At 34.8% G+C, this 21,704-nt stretch overlaps 3 protein-coding genes across 3 annotated transcripts; 2 read left to right on the forward strand and 1 right to left on the reverse strand.

Moving 5' to 3' along the window:
- Positions 1–10,235: 10,235 nt before the first annotated feature.
- LOC103867999 (peptidyl-prolyl cis-trans isomerase CYP19-4) lies at positions 10,236–11,718 on the forward strand. Its single transcript, XM_009146095.2, has 6 exons — positions 10,236–10,395; positions 10,587–10,656; positions 10,745–10,792; positions 10,886–10,909; positions 11,030–11,212; positions 11,308–11,718. Exons 1-6 carry the CDS (start codon positions 10,330–10,332, stop codon positions 11,520–11,522), a joined length of 606 nt encoding a protein of 201 aa, XP_009144343.1. The 5' UTR covers positions 10,236–10,329; the 3' UTR covers positions 11,523–11,718.
- A 2,703-nt stretch (positions 11,719–14,421) lies between these two features.
- On the forward strand, positions 14,422–18,661 carry LOC103868000 (F-box/LRR-repeat protein At2g29930). The gene is made up of 3 exons (XM_009146096.3): positions 14,422–17,841; positions 17,926–18,066; positions 18,134–18,661. The coding sequence occupies exons 1-3, from the start codon at positions 16,777–16,779 to the stop codon at positions 18,461–18,463; spliced, it is 1,536 nt and encodes a 511-aa protein (XP_009144344.2). The 5' UTR covers positions 14,422–16,776; the 3' UTR covers positions 18,464–18,661.
- Positions 18,662–18,842: 181 nt separating this feature from the next.
- On the reverse strand, positions 18,843–20,408 carry LOC103868001 (presenilin-like protein At2g29900). Its single transcript, XM_009146097.3, has one exon. The coding sequence runs from the start codon at positions 20,074–20,076 to the stop codon at positions 18,898–18,900; it is 1,179 nt and encodes a 392-aa protein (XP_009144345.1). The 5' UTR covers positions 20,077–20,408; the 3' UTR covers positions 18,843–18,897.
- Positions 20,409–21,704: the final 1,296 nt, after the last annotated feature.

Raw genomic sequence — 21,704 nt, forward strand, 5'->3', positions numbered from 1 at the left:
AATAATAAATTTTTTAAAATTAAAGTACTTTTATTAGTTAATGCTTAAAAACTGTATATTTTTAAGAAACATATTAATTGAAAATATTTGAATTGGTTAAATACTATCAGTTGATATTTATTAGAAAATATATAATAACATAAATAATAAATTTAATTGTAAATATTTATTATATTTTTAATATGCGTGAATACTCTAGAAAATCTGTTTTTCAGAAACAGAGGGAGTAGTAAGTACTACAAGTTAGTAAATTCAGTTTTAAAACTAAATTGACGGCCTATACTATAGCCAGATATAATTTCCAGACGCATGATCCAAAATTTCCAGAATCGCGAACGAACAACATCTGATTGTTGCATCCAGTTACTGTGCGCGGATGCCGCGTCTGGAATTCTCATCCAGTTTACGAAACGAACATGGCCATATTGTGAGTCAACCTCTTCATAGCTCCATATTGCTTCTTGCAAGAGTTGAACTTGTTCCTAAACTTTATCCATGGATGCCTCACCCCATATGTATCATAAAACTTGTCTGCAATTGTCTTTCTCGCAGTCTCATGGAGAACCTTATTTTTCACATTGCCTTTCAGTTCTTCTTCAATTCTTAGTTGAAGCACAAACCGTGTTTGTTCATCACTCCACAATACAGTCTATGAACAACACAAGAGGACCATCTAAGTCAAGACTAAACTAAATTCAATGCATTAAGACCATATCTAAGTCAAGACTAAACTAAATTCAGTGCGTAAAGACCATCTAAGTCAAGACTAAATGCAACACAGAAACACCAAAATAGAGTGTTGAGAATGACTTACATCACTTCCAGGGACAGATGCCATTCAAACTTGAACAGATAGTCACTGAAACAAAAATAAAAACGAGTTAATACAAGACTTTAAGACTCTTAAGCGCAAACAATGAAACAAGAAGACCATACTCTACAAAGACACAGCAACAAAAACAAGAAGACCATACTAATAAAACAAGAGCTTCCTTGTATTAAGAGCTACGGTTAAATGAAGGTGGGAAAGTAATCATTTTCTTCCCTCAGAACACAATGAAACAAGAAGACCATACTAAAAGATTGTTACCTTACTAAAAGATCTGTTCTGTCTTATTTTGTTTTCTTGTCTGAATGTAATAATGAATATACAAACGACACAACACATTCATTAGCTCTAAGCAACCTTACTAAAGATTGTTACCTTACTAAAGAGAGTCTGAGCTTGAGAGGGTTTGAACTTGAGAGAGCCTGAGCATGGAGAGGGTTTGAACTTGAGAGAGCCTGCGACCTGCAAGAAAAAAAATAACAGACCTTTTGAAGCTGGCAAATGACAGTACATGTTTTGTGACTTAAAACCACTTGGTAAGAGAGCTCAAATGCTCAAATATACAAGAAAGGACGTATTGGTGATGTAATTCAGCTAATTAATCACAAACTCACTGATGAGAATAAAACAAATGCATCACAAATATACACATAACGTCATACCGTGAGAGAGTGAGCTTGAGAGGGTCTCGAGAGAGTGACTTGAGAGGAGCAACAGCTTTACACAAACCTAAGCATCAAAAACCCAATGCTATCATCACTTCATCAACCCAAAAACCCATAAGACTCAAATCAATGTGGTATCAGAGATAGTTACCTCGGAGAAGAGAGAGCTCGAGAGAGATAGCTCGAGAGAGAGAACTCGGGAGAGAGAGCGAGAGAGAGAGAGAGAGAGAGAGAGAGAGAGAGAGAGAGAGAGAGAGAGAGAGAGAGAGAGAGAGAGAGAGAGAGAGAGAGAGAGAGAGAGAGAGAGAGAGAGAGAGAGAGAGAGAGAGAGAGAGAGAGAGAGAGAGAGAGAGAGAGAGAGAGAGAGAGAGAGATCTTGAGAGAGAGCTCGGCTTTACACAAACCTAAGCATAAACAAGACAAAATTTGAAACTTTCAAGTCTTAACGAATTGATCCGAAGTTTTCAAAAGGATGAGATAATTACCTCAAAGAGAGAGAGAGCTCGAGGTCGGAGATTGAGAGACCGAGAGAACTCGGAGATGGGTTAGTGTCAGAGATCAAAAGATAGCTTGAGATGGGTTTGTGTGATGGATACAGAGCTCGAATCCTCACATTGCAGATGGAGAGAGAGAGAGAGAGAGAGAGAGAGAGAGAGAGAGAGAGACTGCGAGAGAGAGGAGGTAGATTTAGGGTTCTGGCATCAAGAGAGGATTCATGGTTGAAGAGAAGTTGCAGAGAAGAATCAGATTTGATTTTCGACGGCGACAAAACAATTTTTTAGGTTTAGAAATTAAAGGCAAAATTTGTAATTCTTAGGATAAATTAAGGGTATTATCGACTTTTACTACTTTTGGATGAGTTTACTGTTTCTGGAAGCGTTTAAAAGTCTCATCCAGAATTTCCGAAAAATCCGGATGAGTTGTGAAAATATATCTGGATGCTGCGTCCAACTTAACCTCTTATTTTGCACCAAACGAACATCGGTCCGCGTCTGCGTCTGGATGCCGCGTCCAATTCACGAAACGAACAGGGCCAAAGGCTAAAAGTTTACGCAAGTAAGTACTAATGGTAGACATGTAGAGTAGGAAATTTTTTTTTTAAATTCAATCTGAGATTTAAGAAATCACGCATATTTTAAACTGAATTATAATTTTAAAATTTTGTATGATAATTTGAGGACTTAAATTTTTTTTATATATTAGTTCTTTCAAATTTAGAAACCAAGCTAGAATATCTCATTAAACTTTGTCTGGAAAAAAAATGAACGTTTGCCCTGTATGTTTTTTGGTGATCTAAATCAGATATGTAATAATTTGGTCTCTTTGTAGAAGATCATATGGGTTTTGATTCTGGTAGAATAGTGGATAAACAGAGGTTAAAAATTTAGGTCATTGAGAAAATAGAAACACATGTCTAGAAAGAGCTTCTCAATTCTCGACAGGATGAGGTGCAGTACTCAACTCAGAAATACCTATATATAGGGGTGGGCACTTTATCCGATATCCGAAGTGGCACCCGAACCCGATCCGAAAAAACCGAACCGAAATCCGAACCGAAGTAGCAAAATACCCGAACGGGTATTGAATAAGGGGAGATTGGATACCCGAACCCGAACGGATAATACCCGAACCCGAATGGATATCCGAAGATAACCGAACATATGTATAATTAACCTTATCTTTCTAGTTTATATCTCTCATTTTATATAAAATATTTATATTGATACTACACATAATTTAAGTTCATATGATATACATACAATTCCGAAAAAAATGATTTGCTACTCACTTAAAATGCATGTCAAGTTTTTTATTTCAAAAATTAACAAAAAGTTATATCCAAAATTAAAAAAAAAATAACTAAATTAGTGCCTTTTTAGTTTTAAAATGTTATGTCCAAATCTATTAACCATTCAATCTATTAAAAATAAAAAATTAGTTAACTAAAAGTTATATTTTTAAATACAATAAACTTGAGAAATGAAAATTTTAATATTTTTTTTCAAAATCTAAATATCCGAACCCGATCCGAAATAACCGAATCCGAACTAAAAATACCCGAACCCGACCCGAAGTACAGAAATACCCGAACGGGTTCTAGACCTCTATACCGAAATACCCGAAAATCCGAAATACCCGATCCGAACCCGAACGGGTACCCGAACGCCCACCCCTACTTATATATATACATAATACAATCTGTCAATCTTAAAAGTTTTTTGAGAAACTATGTTGTGGTGGTATACTGGTTTTCATTGGAAGAAAAGTTGTTATATTGGTCCAGGTAACAGATTGATTTTTTTTCTTATGCGAAGTTGCTAGTTTCACTTGTAATCAGGCGGCATGGATTTTTAACTCTCACGCAAAACACCCGGGCTTACATGTCATTGTTGTACCTGTCCACATGAGTATGATTAATCGGGCTTCGGTTTGGACACTCCTCATGTTTAATCAAAAAAAAAACTTTTGAGAAGGGAAAATGTATTTTTCGAAAGTTCTCCAATGTCTACGGCGAGTGGATTATCATAAAGTAAGTGATGTTTGAAGGAGGGACCTTCTCTGGTGATGGAAATTCATATATGTCGTATGCTGGTGGTTTATAACTAAGAATCCAAAGAGATAAGGTTAGCGTTCTTACTTTAACGACCTAATCCACCATTTAGTGGGTCTTTTATTGGCTATTATAGTCCTAACACCAAGAGTTAGGAAATGTGTTTTTCTTAGATGATAATAATATATCTCACAGTTACCAAACAAAACAAGTAGGGGTATCGAACTTGTAATTAGTGTAAACTCAAACATTACGATAAGGGCATCGTTATCGTCGGCCCTTGGGCCCTACCCTTAACCCATTTTGGGTTTAAAAAAAATTAAAAATGGCAAAGAACGAGACGAACGGGCCTTGATTAAGGGCTTCTCGGTATCGTCCCTCGTGGGTACGTGGCAGCACCGGAGGGGGAGATGATTTCGAAGACAGATCGTCTTTTTCATTTTCTTTCTTCGTATCTCTTTTCTATCCGACTCCAAAAGGCGACGGCGAAGGCGATTTAGCAGAGGAGGAAGCTTTCTACGTGATCTCTTAATCGATATCTGGTGGCGAAGACTTGTTTCCGAAACCGAAAGCGCAATCCACATCCGACTCTGAAATCTCTGATGACAAAGACCTAAATCGTTGGTTCGCTTCGTTTCCCAAGCATCCCCAATCGTATGAGAATTGACCCAATCGTACCAAGGTATTCGTATAGATGATTTGATATTCGTATAGATGATTTGATAAGGGTTTCGTATAGATGATTTTATATTCGTATAGATGATTTGATAAAGGATTCGTATAGATGATTTGAGTTTGAAATATTTGAATGTGTATTTTTAGTTTGAAATCTGTGTATTTTTAATGAACCACACTAACCATTTCCAGTGAAAGTACACTTGTTTTCTAAATGTTTCGCTGTGTCTTCTTCGAAAAAGTTTCTGGTTTTCAATTCGTTTTCAAATCGTTTTCAATTGGAGATCTTTTGGTTTGTAGTTAGGGTTTCAATTCGTTTTTGGTTTCAATCGATTTAGTTTGCTCGAAAACTCATTACTCGTTTTCGGTTTCAATTCGTTTTCGTTTTCGGTTTCAATCGATGTAGTTAGTGTTTCAATTCATTTTCAGTTTCAAACGAACTTCTAGTTTGTTCTTACGGTTTCAAAACACCAATTGTCCCACCAATAATCAACTACTTATACAAAAGCCCTTAGCTCAGTTTCTAAACACAAAAATAATAATAAAAAATAATAAGGGCCCTTAATCAAATCCCTCCAAATACTAAGCACACATGTAAACGGCGAGATATAGCACATAATGGATGGAAGATATATACGTAAGCAGAGAGTAAGAAATGTGAACGAGACTCAAAAGTTCAAAACTCTATACATTACCAATTACAAAATGTGTTCCCCAGGAGTCGATTCCAATAAAAAGCTATTCGATTTGACCCTTACTTTTCTCTTTTATATTTTTTCTTAAAGGCAATTTATTTTGTTTTTAGACAATTATTTGTAGTAGTAATACTTCTCTACTTTCTACTGAATTAAAAATATTAAATACAAAATGAAATGAATAAAGGGAAAATTTGGATAAATGCACTTCAATAAGAATATAATTTGAAAAATGCACCCTTGTTTAAGCTTTTTGAAAAATACACTTATTTATATATAAATTTACCAAATTGCCCAATCTTAATATTTCTCAATTCTTATTAAACAATTTTCAAAAAATTACAAAAAAAATCGTTAGAGAATATCTTTTAATATACTACACAATATCTTTTTCATATCTTTTTAATATATCTTAAATTTATTATTATTATTTTGAAAAAAAATAAAAGAATGCAAGATGCGTCTCGTCTTCTCGTCTCCTTCTCTTTTCCTCTCCATTTCTGATCTTTTTTCCTTTCTTTCTAGTTTTACAGATTTTTTTTCTCATCTCAAGTGGTTTGTTGATTCATGAATCAGATTTCAGTGTCTAGGTCTGCTTCTCTTTTATTCTTCCACTATGTTTGTTTGTGAAACTAAGAATGTGAAACCAAGCATAAGAAAAAAAACATGTCTGCTTTTTTCGTTTTCATTAGATTCAGCGCTGGTTAGAGCTTTCTTGCAGTACACGATGCAGTTGATCAAAAACTTGATGAACTATACAAGAAGCGTATCCATCTATATAAATATATATATATATAAACATTTACTATGTATGTTCGCTATTTCTACCCTTTTTTTTGGTAAAACCAATAGTTTTAGTCATCATCATCCCTTTGTTCATCCTTCGAAACTTTTGGTTTAGCTTCGGGGTTCTTGTCTTCATTCCTGAGAAAATGATTGATGTGGATGGAAACTATGAGATTCTCTCCCTCTCTCGAACCCATCTCCAATATTATCATCGTCAATCATCTCTAATATTCATCCTCTGCTTTCTCTATCCATAAGAGTTTTCCCCCAAACAGATAACTTGATAAGTAAGTAACTAGGGTAGTGATGATTACATGCAAATTTACTTGGATCTGAGTTCATGTTTTTCATGTCACATTAAAAAGAAGAATAACAAGCCAAAGCGATGAATGATAATTAGTGTTCATATTCAAAGTAAAACAAAATAAACACATATGTGAATATCATATTAGAAGAATTAACTTGGTCTCTGCTTCAAGAAATAATGAAATTTGTATAGAATGAGACTTGACTTGTGTTTATATAAAGTTAACAAAATAAATTAAAATCTATATAAACTTCATGATAATTATCTTAAAAATATATTTATCTTAAACACATATTTATCCTAAACATAAATAATTATAATTTCAAATTTATATATTAATTATTGAAATATCAAAATGGGGTAAAAAGGTAAATTCACATTAATGAAAGTGTAGTTTTCAAAAAAAAATAAAGACAATGTATTTTTCAAATTTCAAATCTTAAATAGGGTATTTTGTAAATTATCCCATGAATAAATCTCACTATATTCCATCTTTTTGGATACGCAAATGTGTTTTTCTTTCTTCTTAAAAGTAGAATCTATCGAAGATATTATTTCTGAGGATCAACCTCTTTAAGTTTTAGTAGTACACCTCCATAAATATTTTAGCTCATTAAACTTCTTCATAACCGATTGTTTTGTCACCACATATATGACATATTTATTGATGTTTGCATCTCTTTAGACCTGGCTAGAAGTTATGCTACTGTCACTTTTATTATCAAATAAATAAATTTCAACAGCAAAAATGATTTTAATGTTTAGATTTTTAACAGCATGTTTAAGGTAAGACATAGGATTGTGTTTAGACAGTTTTTTTGTTATCTTTGGAGTATTGATATTAATTTTTGTTTATTCATTTATTATATCGTATGTACCATCTATTAGATAATTCAGAACGTTCATTCATTTCAAAATAATAAATTTATAGCTCCACTCAATACAAAATAAAATTCAAGGTTCCAAACTATATGTCTCTACCGTGAAGACCTTAATGTAAATATTGAACTTTTACTACAAGGTAGAGTGAACAAATTGGAGTCCATCTTCCTCTCTCAAAAATATTTTCTCCCCATCTCTCTAAATATCTAAATCCAGTTTCAGCTTCTTATGCCGGTTTCGGTAGCACTGAAACTATGGTCTTTTATTACTTCTAATCTATTTCGTCACCGGCATTCTATTTTGTTTGGTTTTGTAAGACTAAGCAATGGCTTCGTTGTTTTAGATCGTGTATTTGAAACGGCGCTCTGGCTCTCCTTCGCTTTGACAATCGATAATGTTTTATTTAGAATTTCCTTTTGTAGTTGTTCGAACTTGATGCATGTTGCGTGTTGAGAAGTGATTTTGCATTTGGAGTTTTCATATATTGCTTCCCCTGTTTGAGTTTTGACTTTAGGAATTGGTCTCTTTGTGCGGTGGTTGTCTTGCTCCTTGTCCTGGTGACCGCTCTTGTTTCTGTATTGCTCGGTGGCTTTTGCCAAAGCTGGTGTTTGGATGTAACTTCTTCAGCTCCGCTTTTCTCATTAGTGGAATGTCTCTTTTGAAACAGATGTGATATCATTTTTTTCAATTTCTTCTTTTTTGCCGTTGATTTATCCACAATCAATGGTTCCTCTAGTTGCGGCTGTCAATAGCGTTTTTGTGATGTGGGTCTGTCGTGGTGGTTTTTTGGTGCTTCCAAAGTTTGAACTGTAATAGTTCTTTCAGAAATTATTGGTCACCCGAACTATTATTGTGGCTTTGCAAAAAATATTTTCTGAGACGAGGATTAAACAAATTTGAGGTTCTATTCCACGTTTTTAATTTCTGTTTGGCCATGTCCTTCTTTGGTTTTTATTGTCTTCAGCTAGCATCACCTTGATTTCTTAAGGAAGTGAGTGTGACATGTAACTAAGTTTATAAGTAATTTTTCTTTGTTTCCTCAGTCTCCTACTGTGGAGTTTTAGTTTCAAGGAATATGATGTTTATCCGCATCCTTAATTTTTCTAAGTAATTTTGGTGTTTTTGTTGTAAATTAAAAGTTGAAGTTTTAATGAAAATATTGTTAGAGAAAAAAAAGTGAAAAATATTTGTCACCAACGTGGATTGAATTGTGAAGTCGGGTTGGTGATTCCCTGGTTGAACCCATTAGAGCATCATTACTGATCGGTGTGTTAAACTGGATCTCTTCATATTATTATATTAATATTTTAAAATAATTTAATTGTACATTTAAAATTTATTGTGTTAAAACTAGTTTAACCATTTAAGAAAGGGAAACTGGCAAACTTAATGTGGTTAAAACTTAATGTGCAATCGTCAATCGATTCTAATTTTTTTTTACATTTTCTCTCACTTTTAATTTTTAATTACTTTTTTTGGTAAGAAAATGTGGTGACAGATGATCACTGTGAGTGCCCTCGGTCATGTAAAACTGAAAATATAAGCATCTAAAAAAACATGAAGTTCGATTTATTTTTGGTATAAAAAATTTAATTGTTGTTTATAGTTCTCAAAAATATATGAGTTGAGTTTGGAGCTTTTAGAATAAAAAGAAATGAAAAAACTAATTGTCTTTATAAAGGATTACAACTACTTTTCAAATGTCAAAAGATAACGCAGAGATGTTTTATCTTTTATAATAAGATTACTTTTTAAGTAATGTAGTGACTCCTTTTTATGTGTACTTGAGTGGGAAGGCTCCAACGATTGCGGATGAAAGGCTATGGATCAAAAATGTAGTTGTCAGAAATTTGTAAATACTCCAAAAACATGTTGTTTTGACACAATTAATGATTTAATAAAAATGGGAATACGACGAAGGATGATTATGTTTAGTAGAGAGAGGCGGAACTTTTGAGTGGTGTGTTGTCGTCTTAGTGACACCACCACGACAATGTTGTGTTAATTGGTCAATTCTGGTGACCTACCTTTTTGATGTCTTTCTGGTAACGAGTCAAAATCGATAACTTTAAGAAATTAGAAACCGAACAATTACGTTTTGTGAATTTGAAAAAGATTTGGTAAAACCATCGTTTCAGTACCATAGTTCAAATACAACAAGCTGTGTTAGAGGCGTCTGAGAAGAAGGAAAATCCCCAGTCAAACAACCAAAATGAAAGGAATGAAGTGCATCAACCAAAATATAATTTATTAATAGTAGTTAAAAATATGATCTTAAATTAATAGATTAGATGTCATGTAGATGCATCTTGTACTACTGGTTAATCAATTTTTAGTGTTAGCATGATAGTACAATTTTTGGTGGTTGCACGGTAGCATATCTGCATATGATAGTAGAATTGAAAACAGATCATATCTCCTTACATGTGAAGTTCAACACACACGGAGACGGCTATGAACATTAAGTAACTCTACATATATAAGATTTGCAACAATGCATTCTGAATTGGATTGATTTTCATTGGTAAAGCTGATTGATAAAGAAGAAATATGGCTACGCTTTGATTTCCGAATGAGATAAAATGTATTCATCTACGTTTCATATTTACCTCCTTTTATTTTCATTTCACGTGATTTTTAGTACTGTGCCAACATTTTTTACCGAAAGACCTCGAAAGCAACTTTCTAAACTTAAACGATATGTACACGTATTGATCTCAAAGAAAGAAAAAAAAGATGAACGTCAAGTAACCACACCTCAGCAAAAAGCAGCCCATGCCTTTCTTGGAGCTCTTGGAATGTAAACCCAATTCGAAGCCCAATAAAAGTCGGGCGTATTTTAGCATCTTATCAACATGGCCCATCAAACAGAAGCATAAGCGTTCTTCCCTTCTCTTCTCACACTCTCTGTTTCGATTGAGAAGAAAGCGATCACGAGGATGGCGAGATCAACCTCTATTCTCTTCCTCACGCTACTCCTTTCCGCTTCTCTGGCTTTAATCCAGGTAACTTGTTCTATCCTCCCGATACTGGATCTAGTCAACGTTTCGTGACATTGAATCTAAACCACTATGATCCAGATCCACAACTATGCTTTCATCAGATTTGTAACTACTAAGCTACTAATCCATATTGTGTGTTGCGCTAGTTGAAGCTAATCTATGAACGATTTGTGATGTGGTGTGTTTATTATCAGGCAAAGGAAGATTTGAAGGAGATCACTCACAAAGTTTACTTCGATGTGGAAATTGACGGCAAAGAAGCTGGTATGATCTTTAATGTTTACTTCTTTTTGTTTCCTCAGATCTTGATTTCTTTAGATGTTTTGATTCTCTGATTACTGTTACGCTGCAGGTCGAGTTGTTATTGGCCTTTTCGGCAAGACTGTTCCCAAAACTGCAGGTATAATTAATTAATTAATTATGACTCCAGACCCTTTTTTTTAAAAAAAAATCCAAAAGAGTAATCCATGAGTTTGTGTTTCCCTTGTTGCAGAAAATTTCAGAGCTCTTTGCACTGGTAAGCTACTGCTCATTATATTCTTTATTACAAGTCGGACAAAGGTGTTTTTCACGATGTATGAGTTGCATGTTGTTCATGATCTTGGAGCCGTGTTGTGAAAAATTTCTATGGATACAGGGGAGAAAGGTGTTGGGAAGAGCGGGAAGCCACTACACTACAAGGGGAGCAAGTTCCATAGAATCATTCCTAGTTTTATGATCCAGGGAGGTGACTTCACACACGGGAACGGTATGGGTGGAGAATCCATCTACGGTCAGAAGTTTGCTGATGAGAACTTCAAGCTCAAGCATACCGGACCAGGTGATTGTTATTTATTTGCCTCAAGTCAATTTTAGCAAGTGTTGTGTGTCTGTAATAAACTGACATGAAAGGTTTAAAATGTGAATGGAAAATAGGTTTGCTTTCGATGGCCAACTCTGGAGAGGACACAAACGGTTCGCAGTTTTTCATCACGACGGTGACAACAAGCTGGTTAGATGGAAGGCATGTGGTGTTTGGGAAAGTGGTACAAGGAATGGATGTTGTCTACAAGATTGAAGCTGAGGGGAAGCAAAGTGGAACTCCTAAGAGCAAAGTTGTTATTGCAGACAGTGGAGAGCTTCCTCTCTAAACCCTAAGCACTTGTTCTTCTTCATGAAGAGAATTATGGGGTTTTTAAGTTGTCTTGTATTATAAACACTCCCGAATGCTATCCATCCGAACAAAAGCACTTCAGTTTTTTGAGTTTTTTTAATAATCATTTTCTAAATAGATTTTGGGACTTTTGCTTGTGTTTTTGATGTGAGATTTATGTTTGTTCTTCTTCATGAAGAGAAGCAGGTTTTTAAGCTATATACTTACTAAACACAATTGACAAACACAACTCTTGAGTCACTAAAACATCAACTAGAACCTACTAACTTTCTTTAAATGTACTTTCAGGATATCGGTAGTTTTTAGTCACATTAGTTTTTTTTGGTCTGCGCTATGTAAAAATTGTGTATTATAAATATTTTCCAGACATTTATCGTCACTATTTTAAATGATTTTATAATTTGGAACTAAGAAACCGAAAATATTTACAGCAATAAAGCATACAAAGATAGCTTGCTTTTAAATAATATTGTTATCTTGTAGCATTTGACCTTGATTTTCTATAATCTTTCATGTTTTCAATTTTTCATACAACTATTATAGGGTTGAATTAAATTATTTTTCTTGGTGTTGAGAGGAGTAGTAACTTTCATGTATTTTTTATAAACTTAATTAAAACAACTATACATAGTTCTACAAATTAATATGTAAGTGTCACCACAATTCTTATTGTTCATATACATAAAATAACATCAACGTACACCTAGTGTTCAATCTTTATTTAATTACGAATTTTCAGTTGTGTATTAGTCATTTTATGAGTTGTGGTGTTATTGTGCAAATGATTTGTTTCGATTGTTAAATCTGTTTTTCGTTGACTTATTGCTATTCACGATTCATGATTACTGCTGATTTTTTTAAAAGGTTTTTCCTTTTTGATTTACTAGTTTTGTTATTCATGTGTTTCTATCTTGTTAGAAAATAGATTTCACATATCAAGTTTTGGGAAAATGACTAATTCATCCAGTTCTTCATTATTTTTCATTAGAAGCTAATGTGATATTCTCACATGTCTACCGTTTTAACCTTTGTAACATGGTACTTGAAGGTAATGGAGATAATACACATGGAGATGAAGTCTTTCTACAAAAGCCATGAGAAGATAGAAGCACAATATGCTGAGAAGTTCCTTAAAAATAGATTGAGCTGGAAGATGAGAAGAGTAAGTAATTTTGGTCTTGCTTTATTGTTAGCTTTTAAAGTTCTGCAAAGATTCATTTTAAGGCGATTGTTCTCATGATCAAGTTTTACGGAGTTAATAGGTGATTTGGTGGGATAGAATGATTGTCATGATTTTTCCTTAAAACAATCTATGATAGAATTATTTGAATAAATAAATCTGAAATCAGTTTATTGAAAATTATTTCTTTGCTTTGGATGGTAATAATTTGGAATCCTACTATATAAAAGGGACTAAATTCAAGGCTTTTGAGACTATCCACCTCAGCCAAAATATTCTCATCCAAAAAGAATTAAAAATAAATGTCATTTAGAAAATAATTAACTAATATAAAACTTTTGATATTTCTAAAAATTTCAAATTTGTAACTGCTAATTTATTAATAGAATCATATATCTATATTGAATTATGTTCTATTTTTAATCGTTACTTTAAGAGTAAATAAATTATTAATTTATAATATATATATAGTTTATAACTTTATATTGTAGTTATAAATAAAGAGAAAATAACCGGAAAAGGTGAAGAAGCTCATATAAAATTATGTAATTAAAATGGTAAAATGGTGAATATGATGAAGTGAATCTAAGAAAATTTGTTGTACAAATTATGGTGCTTTCTTCGTCCACTATAATGATTTAAAATAATATATATTCATATAAATAAGTCAATATTTGTTGTTTTTTTTGTAAGATATTAAGATTATCATTTTCTGAAAGGTTACACTGATCCAAAGAGATTAGTTTGTGGAGCTAACCAAACGAGGATTATAGTGTTTACTTTGGAAAAAGTAATAGGTTGAACGATAGATGGCGTGCGTGTTTTTTCACATGGAAATCTGCACATATATTAAAATTGTAAGATTTGAATCATAGAGAAAATATAGTGTATATGACTGAAGTTGATTCATTCCGAAACTAAAGATGGCTAAAATTCTTCTTTGTCAAAATGCATAGATGTGAATCTTATATGAATAGAGTTCTCAATTGCTTATAGCAGTGTAATAAATTCCGTGTGTAAAAGAAAAAAAATATTATATAAGTGAAAACAAAAATTATGATTTTTTTCTTGTGCCTATAGGCTCTTCGCAATTTGAAGAAGAAAGAACATATTGTGTGAAAATCTTTGGCTCGGTCAAATTTTATCGAGTTGTTTATAAAACTGTTGTTATATGATTCATGTAAATTTTCAGTGTTGATTTAAAAGCCCAAGAAAACCCATCTACACTGACTTTTTGATTTTTTTCTGTGATTTAAATTTAAAAAAGATAAAACTTTCGATAAGTTATGTAAACCCAGAACAAGTATTTAACTTTAGAAAGCATTTACATGTTTCAAACTTATAATATATACATATATAATGTTTAAAATTATGTATATAAAACCTGTATAAAATGTGCTTAAATATGTTTCTCTTCTTTAATGTGTTAATTGTACTATATATAACATTATTTTAAAATTTCAAAAAGTTTATGTCACATACAAAAACTATCAATAAAAAATATAATTCTCCATCTACAACCAGAAAAAAGAAAAACTATAAACATATAAATTTAAATTAAGAAAAACTAACATTGGAAAAACAAAAAATTAATGTAAAAGAAACAAACGGACAAATAATATTATAAATAAAATAAATTTATAAGACACAATCCGCGCGAAGCGCGGAAAAAATCTCTAGTAACAGTAATAGAATCCAAATTTAATATATTAACTATATTAAATTTTGTGGGATAATTTTTTTTGTAGATTAATTTAATAATTTTAATGTAAAATGAAAAATAGAATAAAGTTTAAATGCTGTTGACTTAAACATGGTAAATAAAATTAATCATCTGGTTTTAATCATATCTTTATTGTAGGACTTGTTATTACTTTTTTTTTATTAATTGAAATTATTGATTCATAAATCATCTATTGGGTGACCCATAAAACTTTGGTGCGGAATAATGAGCTTAGGCAAGTCATAAGTCACAGTAACCGTTCGTACTCCAAAGTAAGCTCTTTGTTTCTACCAAAAAAAAAATTGGGAATGGTCACCTGAAAACATGAGGAGTATGAGGATGGAGAATGTGACATTTAGTTTGACATCTCTGGATATCATTAAAGCACCAATACGTCTCAAGAATGGCCAGTGTTCGGTGTTCCTGGGGCATTTGGGTGCATTGCTGGAATATGTTAAAGATCAAATAGGTTGGGATATCAGCTTTGAACCACTAGAGCGCAATAGAGGTGCTTTCTATATCGCTCGGAGTGTTGTCAAAGAGTTGCGCCTTCAATCTTATGTTAGTCAAGGTGCTCTAAGGTGGCTGAATGGTCTGTTCTGTGAGGAGATGATACCATAGTGTAGTGTGTTTTTGTTTCTTGCTAATTTTTGTTTAACAATTCAATATATTGTTTTTTTTGGTATTAATCTAAGTGGTGTGTTCTTTGGACACACAGCGTTGGGCTTTTCTGAATGAATTATTCAGATAAAAAAAATATCATTATATTTTTATATGGCTTATGGATATGGAGCGTATGAAAAGAACCTAAAAAAAAAAAAGGTGCTATTTAACCCACTATTTTCAGTTGGTGAAGATATTGTCTAGGCTTCTTCACTAAACACTTGGGAGAATTTCCAAGATGGAAATAGTTCTTCTGTAATTTTACAATCAGACATATTTAAAGAATAAAATATGAAACGATGGATAGAAACTTACACGTGATGCTCAAAGTTTTTTTAAGCTATGTTGTAAGTTGATTTTGTATCACCGGTTTGATTTTCTAAATTGGTTTGTACTCTTTTTTTTTGCCAACGGTATGTAATTTTTTTTTCACTGAAATTTTATTAATGGAACGAGGTCCAACCAAACCAAGCCCAAAACAATATTAAACAGAACAAAAAACAAAGATCCAATACGGAAGGCTCGACTAAACAAACACATTTGAACCGAAAGTCCAAAGAGACAGCCCGTCGCAGAAGAAGTCGAGCAACTCAACCACGTGTTCGATCGCCCGGCGATCAATGGACACATGTCTTGACGAGAACCAACCTTCTTCCTCCGGAGCCAGCAAAGCGACATGACGGATCACCGTCGACGGCGAGTAAACCCTAGATGAATCGTTCAAACCGAACGGCCACCATTGAGCTCGAGCCGATAAGTCCACAAAATTGGCAGATCTGTGAGATCAACGAGAAGATAAACCACCTACAATCAATCTTTAACCTCCGTTTTACTTGCATACGCAAACATACATTTTTAATGATCCAACTAAGCCCGAAGATGCAACAACCCGACAAGAGGGGGAGAAGAAACCATCGGAAAATCAGATCAAGAGGCTGGAGAACAATTGAAACTCATAACCGCAGATCGAAGAGGAACAGGAAAATCTCAAAAAAGATCCGACGAAAGCGGTGCTGAAGAAGCCACCACCTCTCGAAAACAAAAGCCGGCGAAAACGATGCTGAAGAAGCCACCACCTCCTAGAGACAAAGCCGACGAAGCTGGTGCTGAACGAGTTACCGTTACTGGAGACAGAGTTGGTCGACCACCAATGGAGAAGGTGCGACACCGGAGACAAAAAAGCTGGTCAGGAAACTCTCAAAGCTCTATTCCTTGTAAAAGATTTAATTTGGAAAAAAAAAATAGAAAGAAAATCCTCTCTCTAAAAGAGAGGAGAGAGAACTCCATTACTCTTCATTTGTGAACGGTGTGTACTCATAGTTTGGGTTAACAAAAATAAAATTAAAAAATATATAAAATATAATATATTTCATTATTTGTAAAACGCTGCGTTCGAGCTCGCTCACTGTTGAAACCCAGCTGCTTCGTCTTTGATCGTCTTCTAGTTTCCTTTCAAATCGTAAGTTCCCCCCCCCCCCCCCTCCTTTCAACAATATATAATGCCTTTCATCACTCAACTACATCTTCATGAATTACTCTCGACTCTGATAAAATCTCATGTGATCCCTTTTCTTTGTCTGAATTGCGATTGAGACACATAAATATCTGAACTTGTGACCTTAATGGAGTTTCTCATTGGATAGGTTCAGCTATAATCCCTAATCCATGTCTGCCCAAAGAGTCTCTTCTCGTTCTAGAGATTCCATCAGCAGTCTCCCAGACGAGGTCCTCGGTAAAATCCTGTCTCTGCTTCCGACAAGACTTGCTGCTTCCACATCGGTTCTGTCCAAACGGTGGAAGAATCTTCTCCCCCTTGTAGACAGCCTCGATTTGAGCGACGCGATTGGCGATCCACGTGGCTTCTCTGCATTCGTGGACACAACTCTCGCTCTCTTAACCAACTCTTCAATCATCAAGAGATTCTCTCTCAACTGCGAACACAAACACGACACAACCAGAGTGGACACTTGGATTCGCACTGCCCTTGAGCGATTCTCGGAGCTTCACTTGGAGAGCGCATGTTTGCACGGTATCAAAACAGAGTCCTTCACGAGCAACACGTTGCTCAAGCTCACCTTATCTAATGGTTTTTTTCTTTCTGGTCTTCCTCCTAATGGCGGCGTGTTTTTCCCAAACCTCAAAACGCTTTCTCTCGTTTCGGTTGGGTTTGAGCCTTGTGAGGTGTATGAGTATCTCATAACTGGCTGCCCTCTGCTTGAGGAGTTATTCATACGCTATGCTTCTCCCTCGGAGTGTAGCTGGATGGTTGTGAATCAGTCCATCGCAGTGTCGAGTCCTTCTATTAAGAGAATGTCCATCTCTTACCCTTCTCGTGATTACTGTGAGCCTCCCGCTAGTGAGGTGTTTAGGACACCGAGTCTTGTCTACCTTGACTATTCTGGTTACGTGGCGGGACATTATCATGTTGATTTCACCTCGCTTGTCGAAGCTAGGCTGGATCTTAGACGGGAGCGAGTTTTGGCTGTGGAGGAGGATGGTGTTGATGATTCTAGTGTCGGTGGTTGGGATGAGGATGTTTATGATGAAGCTGTGGAGCATAATGCAGAGGTTCATGATGATGATATAGATGATAATGATAATGATAATGATGATGATGATGATGATGATGATAGTGATAGTGATGGAGAAGAGAGTTTGCCTGATGTTGCGAATCTGGTTGAAGGGATAAGCAACGTTAAAACTCTTCACTTGTCTCCTTATTTTCTTGAGGTAGGTCAGCTTTGCTTCTTCTTCTTCTTTTATTGATTGGTTTCAGATCTAATGTTTGGTTTTGGTTTTGGTTTTTGATCTAAGGTGTTTGACATTTGCTGTAAATCGATGCCGGTGTTTCACAATCTCCTTACTCTGTCTTTTGAGAGTGACAAAGAAAGAGGATGGCAAGTGGTGCCACTTCTTCTTAAAAACTCTCCCAACCTGGAAACTTTAGTCATCAAGGTAAAATTAAATACACACAGTAGATTAATTGCTAGATTGTTGTTATACCTGAGTTTTTGCTTTTTAGGGTCTTGTGCACCAAGTTACAGATAAATGCGGGGACGCCTGTGTTTGCATAGCTAAGAAAAAGAAGAAGATGGAGGAGGAGAAAGTATGTTGTTTATCGACATGTCAAGTGAAGGTGCTAAACATTTCAGGGTATAGAGGGACTGGTAGAGAGCTAAAACAGATGAGGCATTTCTTGGGAAATTTGAAATGTCTTGAAACTGTCAAGGTTGGTCTTGTAGCTGAGAATCACCACGAAGACAACAGTGTTAACAATCACTACCAGAGAATCACCAATGCTCTTACTAAGCTTCCCAGAGCTTCATCAAATTGTCAAATCCATTTCTTTTGATTTCCCTCTTAAGAAGCAAATTATTAGCATGTTTAATGAAGAGAAACTCTACCTTTTCTACTAGGATTTTCAAAGATCTCATGCTTTGCTATTTATTTGAGGTAGGAGAGCCTCAGTTTTGAGAATAAGTTACGAGTATGTCTCCAAAGGCAATGCATTTGTAGACCATCTGCTTCATCATTTCAAGTCAAAAAATTCTGGTGGCAAAAAATTAAAGAGGATTCAGATCTATCTTGATTTTTAGAAAGCATAGATAGATACTCTATTGTTTAGGGTTTTACATAAGCTACATTGCATCTTGATAACCTTGAGCTTCCTTTTGTAAAACTGACTAAATGTAGAGCAGTAGTTTTTAGACAAACGTGTATTGGCTACTCAATGATCCACACCAACGCAACTAGTTGACAAACAAAAAGAAACTGTATTCAATACTCTTAAAACATGACAAGGTTTGAAGAACACTGCACAACAAAAACTTCTAAGAACAACCTCGCGAGAAAGTAAAACACAACACCTAACATGATGGAGACAGGAAGAGCAGGCAAAGCCTTTTGATACACAGACAAGAGCATCAACGTAACCCCTAAACCAGCAATAATGGCCAAGTAGCAAGCGTAAACCGTCATCAAATCATACATGGCAGCTCTCCCAACCAAAACACTATAGAAGATGAAATCCCCAAGCCCCAACTTGATCGCACCAGACGCCCCCAACCCAATCCCTTCGAGAAAAGTCTCAGGTCTACTACTACTACTACTACTACTATCAATCAAGGGTACAGATATCTCTTCCGATCTTTGTTCCTCCTCCTCCTCTGCTCTAACCACATTGTTCTCCACGTCATCATCATTCACGTTGGATCTCTGTTCTCTCCAAACTCTCCTCTGCACCAAACGCGAGTCATCCCGGATCACGGGCCTCGCTTCATACACCAGAGCGGGTATATCCTCGTCTCTGGAGATAGCCATCTCGACAAGGAGACGCAACGGACCGACAGGTAAGAGAACAGCAGCGAGGTCGTAAAGCGCCAAAGCGACAAGCAAAACCCAAGTAGTCCACTCGGGCAGCATCGTAAAGAAGTAAGCGACCAAGACACCGATCACGACCAAGTAGCCCTGAGTGATCAAGATCGAGAACCTCGACATGAACACGGCGAACACACCCACGACGGAGAAGTTAAATAACAGGATCGAGAACGTGAGGGAATCGATGGGGAATCGGAAACGATCGATCAAAAGGATTGAGATTTCTCCGCCGAGGTTGGCTAAAACGACCAAGGCCGAGAAGCCCATGTAGAGTTTGAGGAAGGTGACGCATCTGAGGTAGAAGAGGAGGACGAGGAGGAACGTGGCGACGGTGATGGCGGCGACGAAGACGAGGGAGTTGAGGAAGGCGCCGAGGAGCTTGTCCCAGGGGGAGTCGGAGTCGGTTTCGGAGTAAGCGGCGGTGGCGATAGAGGAGAAGGAGGAGGAGGAGGATGGGTCGGAGTTTAGGAGGCAGACGAGGAGGACGACGGTGAACATGCATATGGAGACGGGCGTGAGGATTCCGATGAGCTCTTCGCCTAGGGAGTCCAGGATGCTGCTTCTCGGTCTTTGCTGGTTTCGATCCATTTCTTTGGAGGACGAGAGAGCCTTTCTCAGATTCCGATGAGCTTATTCCAGTCGCATACCTAATACCACGTCGTTTCACTCTAGTATGGAGTTTATTAAAGACTAGGCTTCGACCCCTTCAATATTATTTGACAATGGTTACATATTAAATATTTAAAACAAAAATGATAATTATATAAAAATAAAATTATTAGAATTTTATTTTAAATAAAATATATTGAAACACTAGTGCCAAAGTCATGCAACCCTTTAATAGTATTAGGTTTAATAATCAATATTATTTTTAATATTATTTATACATTAACTGATTTTTAAATGATTATATATATATATATTAAATATTAAATATATTTCCTCTGTTTTATATTGTCATTTTAATTTTTTTTTGTTATAAAAAGAGTGTCATTTTAGAATTTTAATACAATTCTAAACTTAATATTAATTTCAAAAGCATTGGTTTTATAAATAATTTCTCAAATACTATTAGTTGAATATGTGTAATTAAAAAACAATTTAAATGCATTTCAACTATTTTCTTAATTTGTGAATATCAATGTGATATTTTTTATGAAACAATTGGAGTATATAACTCATATAGTTTTTTTTTGGTAAAAAATACTCCCTCTGTTTCTTAATGTTACATATTCTAATTTTTTCACACAATTTAATAAAACACATTAAATTTACATAATTTTTTGTGTTTATCTTTGTTTCATAATTTTAAACCAATAAAAATTTAATAAGTGCAATTAAGTTTTTTGAAATTTGGAATTAGTTGATAAAATATGTCTTGAAAATGTAAAAAATAGATCTTTTTAAAACAAAATTTTTTTCTAGAATATGTAATATTAAGAAACAGAGGGAATATATTTTATGCTCCGCACACAAGTTTGTCATCAATTCGAAGCTTTGGCACTCCACGAACCAAGTCTTTATGCACCAGATTTGTCATGTTCCTAACATTCATATGTCCCAATCGTTGGTGCCATAGTTCCGCATTCCCTTGAGCAGACATGCATTTGATCTTCTTTTCCCACATGTAACAATTGTTGCCTCACCTGATTCCTTACAATACCGTCACACCATACGCATTGATTGCACGACAATCAGTTGCTGAGAACACCACTGTGAGTCCTTCATCACACGGTTAATTCACACTAATCAGATTTGCCTTTAGTCCTTTGACGAAGTACACATTCACCAGTTTGGGTAAGTCTGAGTTAGGGCTGGGCAAATAAACCGAACCCAAAAATCCGAACCGAATCCGATCCGATAAAAATGAATCCGAACCGATCCGAATCCGACATAAATACCGAATGGATCTTGTTTTTTGGTATTTTGGGTTATGGGTATTATCCGAACCGAATCCGAACCTAAATGGATATCCGATAGAACCCGAAATATTTAAAATCACAAAAAGAACTTCTACCAAATATGATCTTAATTCTTAATATGTATCCAAAATACTTTAAGATATTATTGAACTTCTAAAATAATTATCTATACATGAAGGTTGATGGTGGAATGTGTCGGTTGAAGCCTGAAGTTTTTAGATTTTGGTCTTGTTTTCATTGAATAATGTTTCCCATTTCATGAGAACTTAGTTTTTTTTTTTATGATTTCATTTA

The sequence above is a fragment of the Brassica rapa genome, chromosome A05 (genome assembly GCF_000309985.2).
Source record: "Brassica rapa cultivar Chiifu-401-42 chromosome A05, CAAS_Brap_v3.01, whole genome shotgun sequence".
In the NCBI taxonomy this organism is placed as follows: Eukaryota; Viridiplantae; Streptophyta; class Magnoliopsida; order Brassicales; family Brassicaceae; genus Brassica; species Brassica rapa.